Raw genomic sequence first — 20,292 nt, 5'->3', positions numbered from 1 at the left:
AAGGCTAGGAGTAATTATTCTAATGCAAAGACTTGCTCAACATTGACAAACACATATGTAACAAGGGGCCAGACAACAGTTTCCCTGGCATTGTTTGAGTAGTCACTCAGATATTTTTAATTGTAATATATCTAAACATCTAATAAGGAACACAGCCAATCATGCCCAATACAATGAGTATCTGTCTGGAAACAGTCAAGAAAGTGGAAAAATAATACAGTAAACTGTATATTATATTAAACAGCTCAGAAAAGAAAGTAGTTTTTAAAATATTAGAGTACCCAACATATTTATTGCATTACTAACCCTAAAACTGACCCTGGTTACTTACATTTGTATATTTACAATAACATATATGGGCCATTCTACCGAATTGGTGCAAAGTCAGGTTGGAAATGTTTTGAAAATTTGTATGTTTTATTCCCAAAACTTTGTCCGTTTGTATATTGAACCATATCTAAAGCACACATTTCTAGTAAAAGAACCGTCAATTTTTATGTTGTATTTTCAGAATGTGTTGGAATGTTTTTCCTCTCCCAAAAATTGTCACTACCGAAACATAGTAATACACTATGGTAAAAGAGTATTATTATTAACCTGTTCAGATTGTGTTTCCTTCCCTTCTCTGAAGAGTATTTTTACAAATATTTCTTGAAGGTTTTCACAATGAAATCAATAAAAATTAAATTTTTACCACATTTCAAAGTTCAATTTATACAATTCATCTTACCATTCCATTTTGTCACTACCGAAACGATCATGTCACTACCGAAACGTTACCATATGTTTTGGTAGTGTGACTGTTTCGGTAGTGACTATTCTAGCTAATTTTGAGCGTAAATAAATAATTCTAGCAAGTACATGGCTAGCAAACAAATCTTTGAAGAGGTGTACACACAAACAAACATAATACTTTGCATAAAACCCCAAAAAGTTTACTTAATTGAAGAAAAATATGTGTTCGGTAGTGACCATTCTTAAGGTTACACACTGATTTTCAGACTTTGGAACACAGTTATATCAAAAGTATGGGATCTAGCTACTTACCATTCAGCCATGAGGGACAGGGATGCAGTATCACTGCCTGGTTATAAATGCAGGGGTGTGGCTAAAAACCAGGCTCAGCCAATGGACTAAAACTCCTTTGTTTCGGTAGTGACATGAAAACTATGGACATGATTTTTTTAATTATAGTTTTTTTTTTTTTAAATTAAACCCACAATAAATCTAAATCTTCTAAGTTCTGTTTAAACTTAATCGTAAAGATCTTTGAAATTACATCATTGAAAAAAATCTAAAAAATCTAAAAAGTGTTATTTACAGACATTGAAATTTAGATCCCAATAGAAAGTACCCTATAAATGATGCTTTTGTATATATCTAGCTTATCCCTATCTCAATTAATGTCTTGGGTTTAAATAGACCATAACATATTCTTAGTAAATATCTATGTGTGAATACTTAATTGTTTTGTAAATAGTTTTTATTGTTGTGGGACCACACTTTGCACCAATTCGGTAGAATGGCCAATATTTGTATGTATATACGGCACCGTCTGAGACGTAGAGTCTATGTCAGTCGTGGCCCAAATTATGTGTGGCACATAGATTGATATGACAAATTGAAGCCGTAAAGTTTTCTGCAAAGTTTTCTGCACGGCAGTGAAAACGGCATTTCCCCAGACTGTGTCACTCTAGGTCCAAGCACGGGGAACTAACGTATTGAACGCTGGTGGTGTAGGTTCTGGAGTGAGTGTACTTAGTTCTGGATGGACCATTTCGATCAGTTAAAGGCTGACGGTCTCTATGATGACAGTTTCATCGACAAGTCATTAGTCCAATTTAGCTTCCATCCATCTATGTGCCACACATATTTTGGGCCACGACTGACATAAACTCTACGTCTCAGACGGTGCCGTGCACGGAGATCCACGCCACCACCATCCATTTGACGCAGAAAGAGACGAACGGTCTCTCTGTCCGTGATGATCCCTGCCATCCAACACTTCTGTTGCATCCACCTTTAGCCATGTTGTTTGCCAGAGGACTGTAATTGGCGATGGATGAAATTGGCTACTTCTCCGATGTCCGCCTTATTGCGTCTTCGCCACAGCTGATTCCTCTGAAGCGCTCTTTCTAGAGTTCTTTTACAAATATCAATGTTGTGCTCCTGAGATAATCGAGATTTTACGTGGCGGAAACGGGCTTCCATAGGTATTGCACTGGCAAAATAAACTTTTTTTGCTCCACACTCTGCCTGACTTCTGAAGTTTTTGAAGATTTTTCCTGGATGACCAAGAACAAATAATTTTATTTTTGCCATACTGTATATAAATTCTCAGTTTTACTGATTTGTATCTGAATTGAGACCCACATATCACCATACTGTAAGGGTGTTCAGGGATGCTGAGAATGGCAATATGGCAATATTCATATGCAAACCGTGTGGATGTGATTTAGCTGCTGCATCAGTTCTTAAAGGAACTTTTAGGCAATTGCAAGTCACCAGTAGGCTCTTCAGACTGAATGGAACATAATACACTCTAATAATATGACAGTGTGATTCACTTATGTATGAACTATGGAGATGGAAACAGGTTCAGGATATTTGAAAAGCCGTCATGAAGACAACATAGTTACAAGTATATAAATAGTACCACAAGGCTAAGGAAGTATGCTCAAGAGAATGTTGTTTTCATTTATTATGATACCAGCTGTTAAGTTTTTCTGTCTTCACTCAAAGGTCCTTTCTACTTGTCTACTTGGCTGCAGAGAAGCATTTAAAGACTTGTCACAGTACACCAGCAATAAAGCTGCAAAGCTCTTTCAACTTTGGAATCTTGACTTAAAATGTACTGGCTCTATGACTGCCAAAAAAGAACCACTGAACCATGCTGTGTATGTGCGTGGTGCATAACCAGAAATCAACACCTATGTATCTCATAGGGATATTAATTTCAGGCAATTTATTTCAAGGTGTATGGGCATGGCCGAATTGTTACATGGACTGTAAAAATAAACCTATCTATTGAACAATGTACATCAACATGCCACCTATAATTGGTTTTCACGGCTATCTTTTCTGGTTACAAAATAGCTCCTTACATTTTTACCTTCAAAATAAGTGTTTTACGATGCCAAATGAGGCTTCATGGTTTGAAATGCTGAAATATGTCTCAGATGAACGAGTTTGGGTATATACTTAAATGTATCTGAAAAATCAGACTGAATAAATGGAGTCATATCACATAGGTTCTATTCTATTGGTTTACTAAAATGTAGTAGTAAACTAACAATTTTACGGGGACAGCAAGGTTGAGGTAATGTTTAAATATATCAAACCACACGTATCAAACCTTATTACCTTATTAGGGTTCTGCTAAGTTTGCAGAAGATGAACAATATAAGAACCTGCTGGGAGGGAGCACTGCGGAAGAGGCCAGAGGGGTTCCTGTGTACAGTAAGTCATCACTTGCTTCAATAGAGAGAGAGGGAGCTGCTATCAAGCAGGAGTTGGTGCATGGCAAACACTGTATTTCAGCTGCGATGGATGAGAGAGTTGGATTTTAGTCTTTCAGTTTTACGTTATATTTACACTTCTCATCTGACTTTGTAACTGACTTTGTTTTTCAGCGGCTTTGACAACTTTTGAAAATCCATCTGGTTTTGGAAAGGAAAGGACTTCAATTGAATTTACTAGTTTAGCGAAAACTGTTCTTAATACTCTTATCAAGACAAATTATATCAATACGAGAGAAAATCAGATGCTTCTTTTCAACAATAACTCTTTCAATAATAACCAAAAGGGGAAATTTTAGTTCTCAAAGATGGATCTTTGATAGCTCAGGAGACCTAGATGTGATCTCATTATTGTTTCAATAATTAAACTTCCTTGGGAGAAACCCCTCCTTGGGAGAATATCTCTTAGCTATCCCTCTCCACAACAGCTTTGAACAGTCTTCTTAGTTCTTCCAATGATACTGAATGTCAATCAAAAGGAATTCAGCCACAATAACCCTTCATCCCCCCATCATTCCCTTGGGTAGTCAAATGGCAGATGTAAAACTATACAGTGGGGAAAATAAGTATTTGAACCCCTGCCGATTTCGCAAGTTTGGCCACTTGCAAAGAAATGTGTGATCTATAATTAAAATGGTAGGTGTATTTTAACAGTGAGAAATAGAATATCAACAAACAAATCCAGAAAACTGCATTTTATAACATTTATGACTTTATTTGTATTTGATGCAGAAAATAAGTATTTGAACCCCCCAAGCAAAACAGCAAGAATTCTGGCTCCCAATGACCAGTTTGTGCCCAAGAAGCACCACAGATTAGTCCTCATTAGGCCTAACAAGGTACACCTGATCTCAACTTGGTGACGTGTATAAAATAAACCTGTCCAAAGAATCCTACTTCACACTTCAACCTCACCACCATGGGCAAGACCAAAGAGTTGACCAAGGACGTCAGAGATAAGATTGTAGACCTGCACAAGGCTGGAATGGGTTACAAAACCATCTGCAAGCAGCTTGGTGAGAAGCAGACAACTATTGGTGCGATTATTCGTAAATGGAAGCAACACCAAAAACAACTGTCAATCGCACTAGGTCTGGGGCTCCATGCAAGATATCCCCTCGTGCGGTATCGGTGATCATCCGAAAGGTGCAGAATAACCCCAGAACTACACAGGGAGAGCTTGTGAATGATCTCAAGGCAGCTGGGACCACAGTCACCAAGAAAACCATTGGCAACACACTACGCCATAATGGTTTGAAGTACTGCAGCACTCGCAAGGTCCCCCTGCTCAAGGAAGCACATGTACAGGGCCGTCTGAAGTTTGCCAATGAACACTTGAATGATTCTAAGGAGGATTGGGAGACAGGATGTGGTCAGATGAGACCAAAATCAAGCTCTTTGGCATCAACTCGACTTGCCGCGTTTGGAGGGGGGAAGAATGCTGAATATGACCCCAAGAACACCATCCCCACCGTCAAGCATGGAGGTGGAAACATTATGCTTTGGGGCTGTTTCTCTGCCAAGGGTACAGGACGACTCCACTGCATCGAGGGGACTATGGATGGGGCCATGTAACGTGGAATATTGGGCTTGAACCTCATTCCCTCATTCCCTCCCATTGAAAACGCAACCTTAAGGATTTGGAGAGGATCTGCAAAGAGGAGTGGACCAAAAATCCCTCCTGAGATGTGTGTAAACCTGGTGACCAACTACAAGAAAAGTCTGACGTCTGTGCTTGCCAACAAGGGTTATTCCACCAAGTACTAAGTCATGTTTTGCTAGGGGTTCAAATACCTATTTTCTGCATCAAATGCAAATTTTCCCCACTGTATGTGGATCTCATCTTGGTTATCTAAAATGGGTTGGGCAAAATGAAAACAAGTCCACAGGGTGCTTTTTGACTATTCATTTCATTGGTCATGGTTTCAATGCTGAATGTTTGCACTGAATCTTGGTGAAAAAAAACCCAACAAAATGATATTTGCAATTTTATTTTTATTTCTAATTTGCAATTAGAAAGGGGGATAACTGTTTGTTAGTGCTAATAGATATTATCTATGCATTGTGCAGACTAATGAACCATTATGAATTTGTGTACTGGTGTAATTGATGTCTGTACTTCTTATACCTTGTTCTCGGTGGCATGTTTCTCCTTCTCCACTTTGGCCAAGGTCAGCTCCAGATCATCAATGTCCTTCTTGAGCTCAGAGCACTCATCCTCCAGTTTCCTCTTCTTGGCAGTCATCTCAGCATTGATTTCCTCTTCATCTTCCAGTCTTTTGGTTGTCTCCTTGAGTTTGGCCTCAAGCTGGATCTTACTCTTGATCAGACCCTCACACCTTTCTTCAGTATCGTTAAGAGCCTCAGATCCCTAAAGTAAATACAGGATGAAAGGATGAAATCTGATTTGTATTGAAAAAATAATTCTCAGACAAGTTAGTGATGTGAATATTGCAATGATGTGAAGAATTGTTACCGGTATAGTTAAGTACGGCCTTACATGTCTAAAATTAGCCAAGTTAAATTGAATGGTATTGGCCACCTTTTTGACATGTTTTTTTAAATTGCAATCTAAAATGATCCCCAGATATTTAAAATCAGGTACAGCTGTGAGCTTTTCTCCTTCAATAAAGACATCAGGGGGCTGTGCATTTGAGGATTTCTTGGAGAAGAACATACAGACTGTTTTATTTGTGTTCAAGTGTAGGGATGACGTTTTTAGCCAGTCAGAGGCATGGACCAATGCTGCAGTTAGTTTAGTGGCAGCCTGTTCTTTGGTTTTTGCATGTGTATAAAGAACAGTGTCATCTGCATACATTTGAACATTAATAGATGGACACACTGATTGTAAATCATTAATATACATACTAAACAGGATCGGCCCCAATACTGACCCCTGGGGTACACCAATATTATTACTGAGGTATGGAGAAAAGCTACTTCCAAAGTGTACACTTTGAGTCCTATCAGCCAAATATGAATTAATCAATTTTGTGGCTTCTGCTGAGAAATTAAAATATGATCATTTTGTTAACAGTGTCTGGTGATTCACAGTGTCAAAATAGTCCAGGCAAAGTAGCATTTTACGACAGACTAATTGTAAAATCATTTTTTTCAGCATAGATCATTTCTATGAGGTGTCCAAAACAACATACTAAAAGTCCTAAGAAATCCTTGTTAAGGAAATATGTTTAATTCTCATCAATCTGAGATGTGTGCTAATAATGCCAGGCAACAATTTTTTTCCTTTACTCCTATCAAAATGAAACTTTACACAATGAAAGTACCCATGAAAAGTAATTTTTTTTGTATTACAAGTTTCTTTGAAAATTAATTTTAATATGCAAATGAGCTATACACTAATCAAATATGCCCAAAATACACCCAAATAGGCTTAATATTTTCCTTTACTCCTACCACAATAAAACTTTACATAGTAAAAGTATACATTAAAAGTAACTTTTTTTGTATTATAAGTTTCTTTTTAAATTAATTTGAATATGCACATGAGCTCCACACTTATTGAATATGTCCTAATTTAGCTCCTAATTTGGCTCCAAAATGAGTTACTTTGCCTGGACTAAAAGCCTTCTTAAGATCCAAGAAAACTGCGCCAACTACCCCACCTCCCTCCAATTTGGATTAACACTTTCTAGGAAGTAGCAGTTAGCTGTCTCCGTAGAATGATTAGCGCAGAATCCAAACTGCATTGGGTGCAGAGGGGTGTTCCCTAAGTTTAAGTGTGCTGTCAGCTGTTCTGCTACCCATTTTTCACACACCTTGGAAATCACTGATATAATACTGATGAGCCTGTAGTTTGACACAATTGCTTTATCACCAGACTTAAAAATAGGGGACACCACTGCTGACCACTACAACAGGGACATAGGAATAACATTTGCTGCACAACTCCTATCATTCAGGGCCTGTTTTAGAGCAGAGATTGCTCAGCAGTCCTCAGTCTCTAAACTTGCCAAGATGCTGATTGTGGATTATCACTCCGTAAAATCCACCTTCGGTGAGGTGTGCACTGCCCTGCTATTGTTTCTGACATTACCTGTGACAGTGACAACAGCCTAGGGATCCTTTTTCCAAATTGAAACTCACTAAAACATACTTGAGAAGCAAGAGCTCAATGGGCTGGCTATCCTGTCAATTGAAAAAGCAAATCATGCATCACCACTTTTATGTTTGAAAGGCATCGTTCAGCTTGCAGGTGTGCCGTGCCTCTGGCTGTGCTCAGTCAGCTTGTCGGTCTTGACGTTCAGATGTTGCGCCTAAACTAGCTATATCGTATCGTCTCGTCACATGATCAGATAGAGACTTGACATTGGACAACAGCATACATTTTACCCAGCAATCCTCATTGCATATCTGTATATGACGAAAATACCAAATTAAATAAGAAATCATTAATTTAATTAAATAGTTTTTTTAATAGTTTCTATAGTTTATGTAAGATAAGCATATCATTTTGTCATAGATTGCTACTGACTATTTTCCCCTCAAAATAATAAATACCATGACAGAGGGGGGGATATTCAAGGGGATATATAGAAAAATGCAAGCTTGTATTCATAGTATTTCTTCATCTTTGAATACACGCGTGTTTAAGAGGCGACAATCGGTTTAAATCATGTCCACAAAACGCATTGTTTGGGGGCCCCACAGGCCCCAGTGCGACTGCACTGACTGCACTGTCTATAGTTACGCCCCTGCCTCACTGTGTCATCATCCAAACATTTACATTTGTTACAGAGCTGCTTATCCTAATCACTCTTCTAGTAACCCCCTGTTATGACTTTTTCAACCAACCTCAGAAGACAAAACCTAAATGTAGTCAAACATTTTGATTCCTGCTGACAATTAAATCACAGAGTGAGGTACACTGACAGGAATCGTATTACAACAGAGGTGACTAGAGGTTTATCAAAAAGTACTTAATAAGAAAATTGCTCCTTTTCTACTATTGCCTCCCTGTCTTGATGATACAACCTCAAATCAGGTAAGATTTGGATTTTGGCAATCCATTTTACAGATTATAGAGGGCTGTGTCATTCTGACATTCCACAAACAGAATACAAATCTTTTCAAACAACACGATTAAACTGCACAATTCTTCATCTCCTCCAGATTATTCGCTGTTTCTCCAAATCCCATTGTCTAGGAGCACAAAGTAGCCTCGCATACACAACTTCTGATTTTCTATGTTAAGGCATCGCCACTTAACTGCATAATAATTCAATGTGATTTGTTGGTTATTGAACCGCTTGAAGACATTTTCACCCTATTATCAAATTCAAGTTCGCCGTGTGGAATGAGACAATCATCAATCATCATGATTTTCTAAGTTAAGGCTTATTTTCTTTTGAAGACAGAACTGCATAATAGTTCCATACAATTTGTTGGTTATTGAACCTCTTGATAAACTCCAGGTTAGCCATGTGGTTTGGAGAGAACCCAATGAGATGGCAGAGCCAAACAAAAACATAGGAGATGGTAAATAATCACAACTGCACATTTGTAATGAAATTTGTTCACAGCCCACTTACTATGTGATCCCTGTGCTTGGAATGAAGCCTGTCCAGTTCAGTATGCCAAATATGATCTCAAGTTTGGACATAGCGGACCTTCTCTGATGTAGAGACTGTTTACCAGTGAAGAGTTGTGTGCATTGTCTGCTGCAGCTAAAGTAGTCTCATAAAAGTACCAAGGAGATGACTTGAACAGCCTGTTGAATGATTGTGAATGTGAAAAAAGCTAGTCCAGTTATAAAAAAAGATACAGTCCAGTTATAAAATCTTTGAATAGTCAGCCTCCTGACTAAGGTTTATGAATGAGTCATTAAAAAAGACAAACCACAATATTCAGATGAAAAAATATTTATTAGGTAGTATGCATTTTTACAGATTAGTCACATTAACCAGGATTTTGAATCCAGATAAAAGTGACATGGATTCGGAGAGTTTACTCTGCAGCCTCTTTGCCCTTTAAAAAAGAACAAATACAATTAATTAACTAGATGACAAATACAAAATCAATAACACTACATTTTCAAAGTTTATTTGTGAAATAATAATATTTGTTCATAAAACATTATCTTACCTTTCCGCCATCACGGCCCTTGGCCCTGAGCTTGTTGACCTGGGTCTCAGCAATGTCAGCACGCTCCTCAGCCTCCTCCAGCTCATGCTGAACCTTCCTGCACTTGGACAGGTGAGTATTGGCCTGTTCCTCCTGTTGTATATGAAATTGAGTGCAATTAAAACAGAAAAACGAAACAAGAGTCAATGTAAAGTAGCAAATATTTTCCTGTATAGCAAAGGCAGAAAAATACTCACAGCTTCCTCAGCCTGCCTCTTGTAGGCCTTGACCTTCAGCTGCAGCTTGTCAACCAGATCCTGCAGTCTGGTGACATTCTTCTTGTCCTCCTCAGTCTGAAGAGAAAAAGTTTGTCAAGAAATGTCCTCCCCTCTTAGATTTTGCATGCAGCTCTAGAGAAAGAGGAGAGCTTTCTTACCTGGTATGTGAGCTCCTTCACCCTCCTCTCGTATTTGCGGACTCCCTTGACAGCATCAACACCACGTCTCTGTTCACCCTCAACCTCACCTTCCAGTTCACGAACCTTAACATGAAACATATTTCCTTTCAGATACTGACCCCTGTTTTGTTATGATGAGTTAAACATATTCATTCAGAGTCATATTTTGTTACCTACCCTGGACTCCAGTTTCTGGAGCTGTTTCTTGCCGCCCTTCATGGCCAGATTTTCAGCCTCATCCAGGCGGTGCTGCAGATCCTTGACAGTGACTTCCAGGTTCTTCTTCATCCTCTCCAGATGAGAACTGGTGTCCTGCTCCTTCTTCAGCTCCTCTGCCATCATGGCAGCCTATATGATGGAATAGGGTATTTTTAAATAATAGAAGTAAAAGTACTTTTAAATATAATGCTCTGTTTCAGAAAAAAAAACTTACATCAGTGATGGCTTTCTTGGCCTTGTCCTCAGCATTTCTTGCCTCCTGGACAATGTCATCAACCTCACCTTGGACCTGAAGGAAATCAGTCTCAAGCTTCTTCTTGGTGTTCAGCAGACTGGTGTTCTAGTGCGGAAAAAAAAACAAAATCAGTTATATTTTGAATGCTGGAACTGTTTGTTTTATGTATCGGTTTAAACAACCTTTTTTTATTCTCTACCTGGGAGTGGAGGAGGCCAACACGCTCACTGGCATCAACCAGCTCCTGCTCAGCCACTTTGCGGCCTCTCTCTGTCTGCTCCAGGGCAGCTCTCAGCTCCTCAATCTCAGCCACCATCAGGCCGTTCCTGCGCTCCACCATGGCAGCCTGCTCCTTCATGTCTTCCTGTCCTCTGACAGCATCATCAAGATGCAGTTGAGCATCCTGGTTGACAGAGAAATGTGTGGTGTTTGCTATACTTCATTGGTATGAGCACTGTAATATCAAAACACTGAATATTTATACTACTGACCTTGAGCTGACCCTGGACGGTCCTCAGACTTTTCTGGGACTCAGCAGCCTGGCGGTTGGCGTGGCTCAGCTGAATCTCCATCTCATTAAGGTCTCCCTCCATCTTCTTCTTGATTCTCAGGGCATCATTCCTGCTCCTGACCTCAGAGTCCAGGGTGCTCTGCATGGAGTCAGTCACCCTCTGGCTATTCCTCTTAATCTGCTCCATCTCCTCATCCTTCTCTGCAAGCTTCCTGTCAACCTCACCCTTGACCTGGTTCAGCTCAAGCTGGACACGGAGAATCTTGGACTCCTCATGCTCAAGAGTTCCCTATTTTTAAATAGTGTGTAAAACATAAAATGTTAAGATATGACCAATTGCTTAATTTATTAAGATGTCCTATTGAATCTCTCCACTCCATCCTGTTAGATTTTGTATTTGTACCTCAGCCTCTTCCAGGGCAGTCTGGATCTCAGCCTTCTCAGTCTCAACAGTCTTCTTGGCCTTCTCCAGCTCATGAATGCTCTTTCCAGTCTCACCAAGCTGCTCCGTCAGGTCAGAGATCTCCTCTGCAACAAGACATTTAAAACCCTTAACACGAATTCAGCATCTACCAATGTACTATTGATTTGTATTCCAGGATAAAACATTTAGTTTTTAGCTTCTCTTAACAAGCTTTGATTTGGAAGTATTTTAAGGCCATCTTGACTTACGTTGGAGATTCTTGTTCTCCCTCTTAAGAGTCTCCAGTTGGTCAAGAGCCTCTTCATAGGAGTTCTTCATCTTGAACAGCTCAGTGCTGAGAGAGCGAGCCTCTTTCTGGGCACCCTCCAGCTCTGCCTGACCCTCCTCATATTTCTGCTTCCATTCTGCCAAGACCTTTGAAAAACAGTTAGTGTCTTGGGTTAATTTCCCATATGAGACACTGCTACCAAAAAAACATATGTCCATATTATGTAATATGAGTGCTAGTTTGTCCTACAATATCACACAAATTCCAGATAGAGGTATAACCTTGTCAAAGTTTCTCTGCTTCTTGTCAAGGTTGGCAGCCAGACCATTGGCTCTCTCCACATCCACCATGAGGTCCTCAACCTCACCCTGGAGTCTCTGCTTGGTTTTATCCAGAGAAGCACACTTGGAGTTGATAGCCTCAATTTGTTCCTCAGCCTCCTGTAGACGCTGGGCAAGCTTTTTCCTGATAATAAAATCAATTTAAGTTAGAGGACGTCGACAGGTTTTAGTAGACAACATAACAACCCACATCCACATTCTATGTGTTTCTTTGCCTGTTTGGTACATACTTGGACTCCTCAAGCTCTTCAGTGCGCTGGATGGCATCAGTTTCATACTTGGTCCTCCACTGAGCAACCTCGCTGTTGGCCTTGGACATGCCACGCTGCAGCTCAGCCTTTGCCTCCTGCTCCTCCTCAAACTGCTCCCTCAGAAGGTCGCAGTCGTGGCGTGCAGACTGAACAGCGTGGGCCAGGGCATTCTTGGCCTGTTTGTGAACAATGAATGGTGTTAATTTAGGGCTTCACAGAATGTGGGTTATGTACTCCAATTTCTTCATGTCGTTCACAGGTATCAGTACCTTGACTTCCTCCTCATTTAGCCTCTTCAGCTCCTCAATTTGCTGAGTGAAAGCCTGTTTGCTTCTACTCAGCTGAGACACAAGAGCATCTTTCTCCTCAACCTGGCGGCCGAGTTCACCATTTTCAGTCTGAAGTCTTGCTCTCTGAGCACTGAGGTCGTTGACCTGGCGCGCACCCTCATCACTCTTGGACTTGATTTCACTGAGTTGGTCCTCAAGGGTACGGCACATCTTCTCAAGATTTCCCTGTTTGTGAAAGTAAAATAAATAAGCAACACAAAAGTCAGAAATGTTTATGGCAATTATTACAATTTTACTTGACAACATTTAATACAAAACGTACAAGAATATGTATGTTTTGTATCATTGTTTGCAGTATGATTTTGTTTGTAGTTAGAGTCAGCTAGAGCATTAAGATTTACATGTCACAAACCTTAGCTTTAGCGACTCCCTCCATGTTGCTGGAAAGATCATCAATCTCCATCTTGTATTCACTCTTCTCCTTCTCAAGCTTCTGCTTGACACGCTGGAGGTTGTCGATCTGCTCTCCCAGCTCGGCCACGCTATCAGCCTGCTTCTTACGGAGAGCTGCAGCAGTGGCTTCATGCTGCAGAGTGGACTCTTCAAGGTCACGACGCAGCTTCTGGAACTCAGCCTCACGCTTCTTGTTCATCTCAATTTGAGCAGCAGTGGCACCACCAGCCTCCTCAAGCCTCTCACTGATCTCCTCAAGTTCCCTGGAGAGATCAGCTCTCTGCTTCTCAACCTTAGCACGAGCTGCACGCTCAGCCTCAATCTCTTCTTCCAATTCTTCAATGCGGGCCTATTGGTTGTTAAAAAGATAAGTGATACTAAAAAAGAACAGGCAGATGATAATAAACACTATTCGGTACTGAAGATGTGAAACAAACCTGAAGCTCCTTGATCTTTTTCTGGAGCTGAGCACCCAATGATTGTTCATCCTCAATCTTGCTAAGGAGCTGGCTTGTTTCAAAGTCCTTCCTGTTTAATTGTAAATCAAAATTGTTGTTAATGACTGCTTATACCAAAAAAGGACTAATAAAGGAGTACATGTTTGCATGAATCATTAGTTGCTAATAGAATTCTACATTACTTCTTCAGCTTCTCATCAGACTGCTGCTTGTCATTCTCAAGATCCATGACATTCTCCTGGGACAGTTTCAGGTCACCCTCAAGCTTTCTCTTAGCTCTCTCAAGGTCCATGCGGAGCTTCTTTTCTTGCTCCAGGGAACCCTCAAGCTGCAGATACAAAGCATAAAGTAATTAAGTAGCACAATGATATATGTGCATTTCTTTACACAGACAGGCCCTTAACTCACATCATCCACTTGCTGTTCAAGCTTAGTCTTGGCCTTGGTCAGAGTGTTGACTTTGTCTTCCTCTGCCTGGAGATCATCAAGAGTCTGCTGATGGGCCTCTTGGAGGGCTTTCTTCTCTTTTGTCAGCTTAGCAATGGACTCATCCTGAGAGGCCATCTCCTCTGTCAGGTTCTTGACCTACACATAGAATGTTTTATATCAATATCCAGTAAACCTCACGAAGACTTCTTGAAAATAAAACATTATTCTTTTTTTTTTTTAAAGAATATAAACCTTGTTCTCAGTGGCATGTTTCTCCTTCTCCACTTTGGCCAAGGTCAGCTCCAGATCATCAATGTCCTTCTTGAGCTCAGAGCACTCATCCTCCAGTTTCCTCTTCTTGGCAGTCAGCTCAGCATTGATTTCTTCTTCATCTTCCAGTCTCTCGGTTGTCTCCTTGAGTTTAGCCTCAAGCTGGATCTTACTCTTGATCAGACCCTCACACCTCTCCTCAGCATCATTGAGAGTCTCATTGCTCTACAGTAAATACAAGATGAAAGGATGAAATCTGATTTGTATTGAAAACATAATTCTCAGACAGGTTAGTGATTTGAATATTGCAATGATGTAAAGAATTGTTACCCGTTGTACAGTTATACACTTACAGATGACATTTGCAGATGCAGGTCATTCCTCTCTTGCACAATAGACACCATCTTCTCCTCAAGATCCTTCTTCTTGGCATCAACCTTTGCAAACAAGTCTTTGAGTTTTGCATGTTCCTCCTTCAGGCTAACCAGCTCCTTCTCAGTTTCAGCACTCTGAAGCAGAGGCTTGATCTTGTAGTACACCTTCATCCATGGCCAGTGCTTCACATTAATGAATGAGCGGACATTTATCTGGATAGTGAAGATTGCATCTCTGCAAAAGAGGTTGGTTTGCTGATTAAACCGTGTTGAAGCTTACTGAATAGATCAGAGGGATTCTGTCAAACACTGACAGTGATTAGTCCAGTCTTTTATATACATCTGTGTTGATGGAAATGATCTCTGTTTTCTACGTTTGTACTTTAATTTATAAGAGATTGGCAATTAATTCAACACAACCTATTGTGTTACAATTAATAAACCGGCAATGCTATGTTTCGTGGCAAATCATTTTGTTGAGCGTGATTCCACCAAACACATCACACATTACCTCCTTTCCATCATCGCGACAAACTCCCTCCTCATCAGGTATGCACGGCACAAAGCCTGAGTCATTGTGACCAGGGAAACCAGTTTCTCATCTCGCATCTCCTCAAGGGTACCAAGCAGACCAGCTTTGAAGAACACCTAAAAGAAAAGAACAAAAAATTATGAGGTGTGTGATTGAAAGCAGGACTGGACACACTGTATGTAATTCAATATTTATCCATAATAACAGATATAAAATAGAAACATTCTCCACCTTAGTGTGTCCAAACTTGTACTCATCGTGATCAACATCGATGGATCCCAAGAGCTTCTCAGCAGCCTTCTTGTTATCAATGAACTGACCCTCAGGAATAACACTGGCATTCAGTACTTTGTATCTGTTGTCAATAATAAGAAAATAATTATTTACCCCATATATTACATGTATGAAGTGTGTATTATAAGTTATTGTTGTATATTGTTGTATGTTTACCTCTGCTTGAAGTCAGCATACATGATTCTGCTTGGGAAACCCTTTCTACAGATTCTGATACCCTCCAGTACACCATTACACCTGAGCTGGTGGATGACCAGGAAGTTCTGCATATAACCTGTGAAAATACAGAGATGTAAAATTTTCAAGCAAATACAAGGTGTTGAATAATGGACATGTCTTAATTTACTAAAAGCCCTTTACCTGGTTTCTTAATTTCATTTGGAATCAGACAACGCACAAAGTGAGGATGGGTGGACCTCAGGTTGGTCATCAGTTTGCCCAAGTTCTCCTGTTGAGGCAAGAATGTATACATTTTTAATCATACAGTTAATTGTGCTGGGACAATTATTGATTGATTGATCATTTTCTTCTTGATATTAAAACACATACCCTGAACTGTGAGGACACAGTCTGCATAGAGCCACCCTTCTTCTTACCACCCTTCTTAGCACCACCAGTCTCTGTTGACATACAAATAATGAATCGGATAATTTAGTTATATACATATAATCTAGTATAATTACTCTTTGTGTATTAGCCTTTTGACTTGAACAAGATGTTACCCTCAACAGCAGCTGGGTACAGGACAGGCAAAAGTTTAACTGATGACTTCTGGTACAGCTGCACAACAGTGTCGTTCAGTGGATCCTTGTTCTTGTCCAACCATCCAGTAACATTGTAGTCCACAGTGCCGGCATAGTGCACCAGGGAGAAGTGAGCTTCAGCTTTGCCTTTGGCAGGCTTGGGCTTCGCAAAGGCTTGGTTCTTTCCAAGATGCTGGGCATACAGCTTGTCCTTGAAAGTGGTGTCAGAGGCCTTGGGGACAATGCACTCCTCTTCAAGGATGGCAAAGATACCCATGGGCTGTTGAAAAATAAGATTACTTAGTTATAAAAGTGGACATCATGAAACGATACAAATCTAACACTGTGCTAGTTGGATTAATATAAACTGACCCTTTCAATCAGCTCAATGCAGGCAGCCAAGTCCATGCCAAAGTCAATGAATGCCCAAACAATGCCCTCTTTCTTGTACTCCTCTTGCTCCAGGACAAACATGGTGTGGTTGAAGAACTGTTGCAGTTTTTCATTGGTGAAGTTGATACACAGCTGCTCCATGCTGTTGTACTGTGTTGGATACATATTCAAACATTATTTGAGAGTGGCACTCTTAAGTCACTAGAAACAATTAATGTTAGTGAAGAATCTTATAATTTTGTCCTCACATCAAAAATCTCAAATCCAGCAATGTCCAGCACACCAATGTAGAACTGACTTGACTGCTTGGTGTCCAGCATCTGGTTGATACGAATGACCATCCACAAGAACATCCTCTCATAGATGGACTTGGACAAGGCTGACACTGAGTTGTTGACCTAAAACAATATTTAAGAATTACTACTTATTTACTATGATGAGAAAAGGCAGGGTTTCCACTGTCATGAAAATCCTGAAAAAGTCATGGAGTTTTAAAATCCCATTTTCCAGGGCCAGGAAAGTCATGGAATTCAGTTAAGTCACTGAAAGTTCTGGAAAAGTAAAGAAATAATTATTTTGTTGAATGTAGGTCTAATGAAATGAATTATGTTATTGTACTCTTCCATGGATAATGGTTTTGTTGTGCCTGATGCAGTCTCTACTTGAATTGACATAGGCTGTCTAATATAAAAGAAATGGAAAATGTTGTTATTTACTTTTCTTTCAGAGTTTAGGCCCAATCTGTGCTGTAAAGTATACCATTCTGTTCATTTATTAGCTTGTGAAGATTCATGGAGATTTCATTAAAGGTCCTTGAAAAGTTTTGAAATGTTGTCAATGATAACAGGTGTGAACCCTAAGAAAGGAAATACCAGCAGTAATATTCTTGTCAAACAATGTAAAAATCCTTGTGGTCTTTAGTCAACCTTGTAGTATGTGAAATACCTGTGGCACGGTCTGACCCTTGGTGACATACTCAGTTCCGACTTTCACCCTTGGGTAGCACAGAGCCTTCAGCATATCAGCAGAGTTCAGGCCCAGGAGGTAAGCAATTTTGTCAGCATCTTAAAACAACAAAGCGTTTAAGTGAGTTATTTATATCAATATTTTACCCAGGAAAGTCATTCTTAACCTAAATTGAGAGGCCACTAAAAAATATCTAATAAATGACATTGTAGATATATTTACAGGCTTCTGTTGTAGGTAATAAATATAATATATTAATACTATAATCAGAGGAAAAGTACAACTTGAAGTTGATATACATGCTGATCTATCTTTTAATGAAAGTACTTCAAAAAATAAGACTACCTAGTAGTTATCACTAGAACTGACCCAAGTTCAGTAGAGTTTTTAAACCTACCCTCAGTGCCATCAGGCTCAGCCTGCTCCTCACGCTGCTTCTGCTTGAATTTCAAATTGCCATGATGGAGCACAGCACCAGTCAGTTTGTAAATGGTGACTTTCTCCTCTCCAGTGAAACCCAGGATGTCAATGGCATCCTGCAATTACATGCAAAAATGAAGTTTAAGCGCATCATTATTTTTAATCATTAGTGTTTTTAAGAATGTCATTCTCATTGTATTCATTGTCCAGAACAAAAACTCTTGGATATCTCACATCTGTGGCGTCCAACTCTTCTTTGTCATCAATGCTGGCCACAGCGATCTGACCCTGACTGCACATGGGAAAGTCATAGGGGTTGTTTGAGATGAGGGCCATTTCTGTAGATGGAGAAAACAATAATTTGTTGTTCCAAATTCATAATTACATGTAATGTTTTTTGATTATTGGTTGAGAATAATAACCCTACCAATAATCTCAGGCTTGTGGTTGGTCATCATCTGGAAGAAGATGTGGTAGCCTCTCTCATCAGGAAGCTGGAATGTCACTCTAGACTTTTCCAGCAGGTCTATTTAGGTGGGGAAGAATATATTTTAACTTGAAAAAATTAAGGCAGCAATAATGTAAAAATGTTATATACACAGGATAATTATACTTACAAGTCTCAATATCAGCTTTAGCCAGTTTTCCAGTTGCGTTAAAGTGAATTCTGATGAATTTTCCCTGTTTTAGACAAAATGATATCCTAAGTAATTGTATCTTATTAATAACCACATAACTGAGGCCAGAGTTTAAATAAGAAGTTAACTTACAAAACGGGAAGAGTTGTCATTCCTCACAGTCTTGGCATTACCATAAGCCTCCAACAGTGGGTTGGCAGCAATAATCTGGTCTTCAAGAGAGCCCTGCGAGTGGAAGAAACATTCAAGGAATATGTTGTTATGAAGAGAATGTTTGTGTTGCTTTATGATAATTAGCACATGTGTGAGGGGTCTGACCTGCATCTTTCCAGGCACTGCCTCCTTTTTTTTGTCACCAGCACCGACTGCAATTGTTGCAAAATACTGGATGACACGTTTGGTGTTCACAGTCTTGCCAGCACCAGATTCTCCGCTAGATTAAACATAAGATATTGAAATTTTTCAGATAAGAATTGTGTGTGCCACAAGGTAACATAGAAGATAATGCAAAGTTTTAAGTCATGCATTGACACTTACGTAATCAGAACAGACTGGTTCTCCCTGTCTGTGGGACAAATGCAATTTTAGATAAATAACTTTTTTTAATTAGTTCTCGCACCCGTAGATTGGAGAGCAGTTTCTTTCCAAGGGCCATCAGGCTTTTAAATGGACAGTGATACAGTCTCGCCACTTTACACTTTACATGTTACAGTTTTGTACTGTTTGCACTATGTAATATTGCACTACCTGAAACCAGGCACATTTGATTTGTCTTTAGGTTAGTATAGGTATATTAGGTTAGTATAGGTTACTATATGTGTATTATATGTTTAGCAGATTGTATTGTATATTTATTTTGTAGATTTATTATATGTTTATTATATGTGTAATCTATATATGTTATGTTATGTTATTTATGTTATGCTATGGTAGTTTGTTGTACGGTGTCTTGTCCTAAGAATTTCAGTGCCCAGTCTGACTTTGTTTTTCTGTGCATCTGACAAATAAATACTTGAAACTTGAAACAAATATGTAATTAAATCTTATTATTTAGTGGCTTTTAAATTGAATGCTTACCTTGTAGCATGAACTGAAAAGCATTGTCAGAGACAGAGAAAATGTGGGGTGGGGCCTCCATACGCTTCTTGCCTCTGTAGGCCTCCACCACTGCTTGGTCATACACAGGGAGCCACTTGTAGGGGTTCACAGTGGCACAGAAAAGTCCAGAGTAGGTCTAGAATGAGGAAATAAAGGGGATTGGTTTTACAGCTGTTTTATTTTTAACATAGTTTTTCATCTGTGAGAAAGCATAAAGCTTACGTAGATCATCCATGCTGCGTAACGCTCTTTGAGGTTATACAGGACAGAGGCTTCATTGAGGTGGGTCATCATGGCCATGTCCTCAATCTTGTCATACTTGGGAGGATTCATGGGGTGGACATCCTCCTCCTTAACGACTCTTTCCTAAAACAAATGGCAATATAGAGAGATATAGTCAAGAACCTTTCTGTTTAATGGAACTAGTCAATAATGTTCTTAACTAAGAGCCTTGCTAACATACCTCCTTGGATTCAAGCAGTTCAACGGTGACTTTGCCACCATCTTTACTCTTGATTTTAGCCTTCAGGTACAACTCCTCCTTGTCAACTACATAACAAGCTGACTTTGCATCAAAGGGCATGGTTTGGGCCTCAAGCCTCTCCTTCTCAGGCTTACGGAGGTAA

The 20,292-nt window shown here is 39.6% G+C and overlaps 1 protein-coding gene across 1 annotated transcript; it reads right to left on the bottom strand.

Annotated features, from left to right (window-relative positions):
• Positions 1–9,614: 9,614 nt before the first annotated feature.
• On the bottom strand, positions 9,615–20,032 carry LOC105894906 (myosin heavy chain, fast skeletal muscle-like). The gene is made up of 36 exons (XM_031578359.2): positions 19,889–20,032; positions 19,646–19,802; positions 19,106–19,133; positions 18,905–19,001; positions 18,701–18,793; positions 18,548–18,611; positions 18,358–18,456; positions 18,165–18,268; positions 17,908–18,046; positions 17,490–17,608; positions 16,793–16,942; positions 16,524–16,694; positions 16,131–16,431; positions 15,958–16,028; positions 15,769–15,856; positions 15,565–15,682; positions 15,346–15,469; positions 15,094–15,230; positions 14,562–14,817; positions 14,191–14,433; positions 13,918–14,094; positions 13,692–13,837; positions 13,489–13,579; positions 13,011–13,400; positions 12,578–12,823; positions 12,288–12,484; positions 11,998–12,181; positions 11,697–11,862; positions 11,428–11,552; positions 11,005–11,313; positions 10,713–10,916; positions 10,493–10,618; positions 10,237–10,407; positions 10,039–10,143; positions 9,860–9,955; positions 9,615–9,755 (listed from the first exon to the last, which is right to left on the bottom strand). Exons 1-36 carry the CDS (start codon positions 19,997–19,999, stop codon positions 9,615–9,617), a joined length of 5,544 nt encoding a protein of 1,847 aa, XP_031434219.1. The 5' UTR covers positions 20,000–20,032.
• Between the last annotated feature and the right edge of the window lie 260 nt (positions 20,033–20,292).

This window comes from Clupea harengus, chromosome 12 (assembly GCF_900700415.2).
Source record: "Clupea harengus chromosome 12, Ch_v2.0.2, whole genome shotgun sequence".
NCBI classification, from domain to species: domain Eukaryota; kingdom Metazoa; phylum Chordata; class Actinopteri; order Clupeiformes; family Clupeidae; genus Clupea; species Clupea harengus.
Note: the sequence above shows the minus strand (reverse complement) of the source record. Positions and strands in the feature narration are given on the sequence as shown.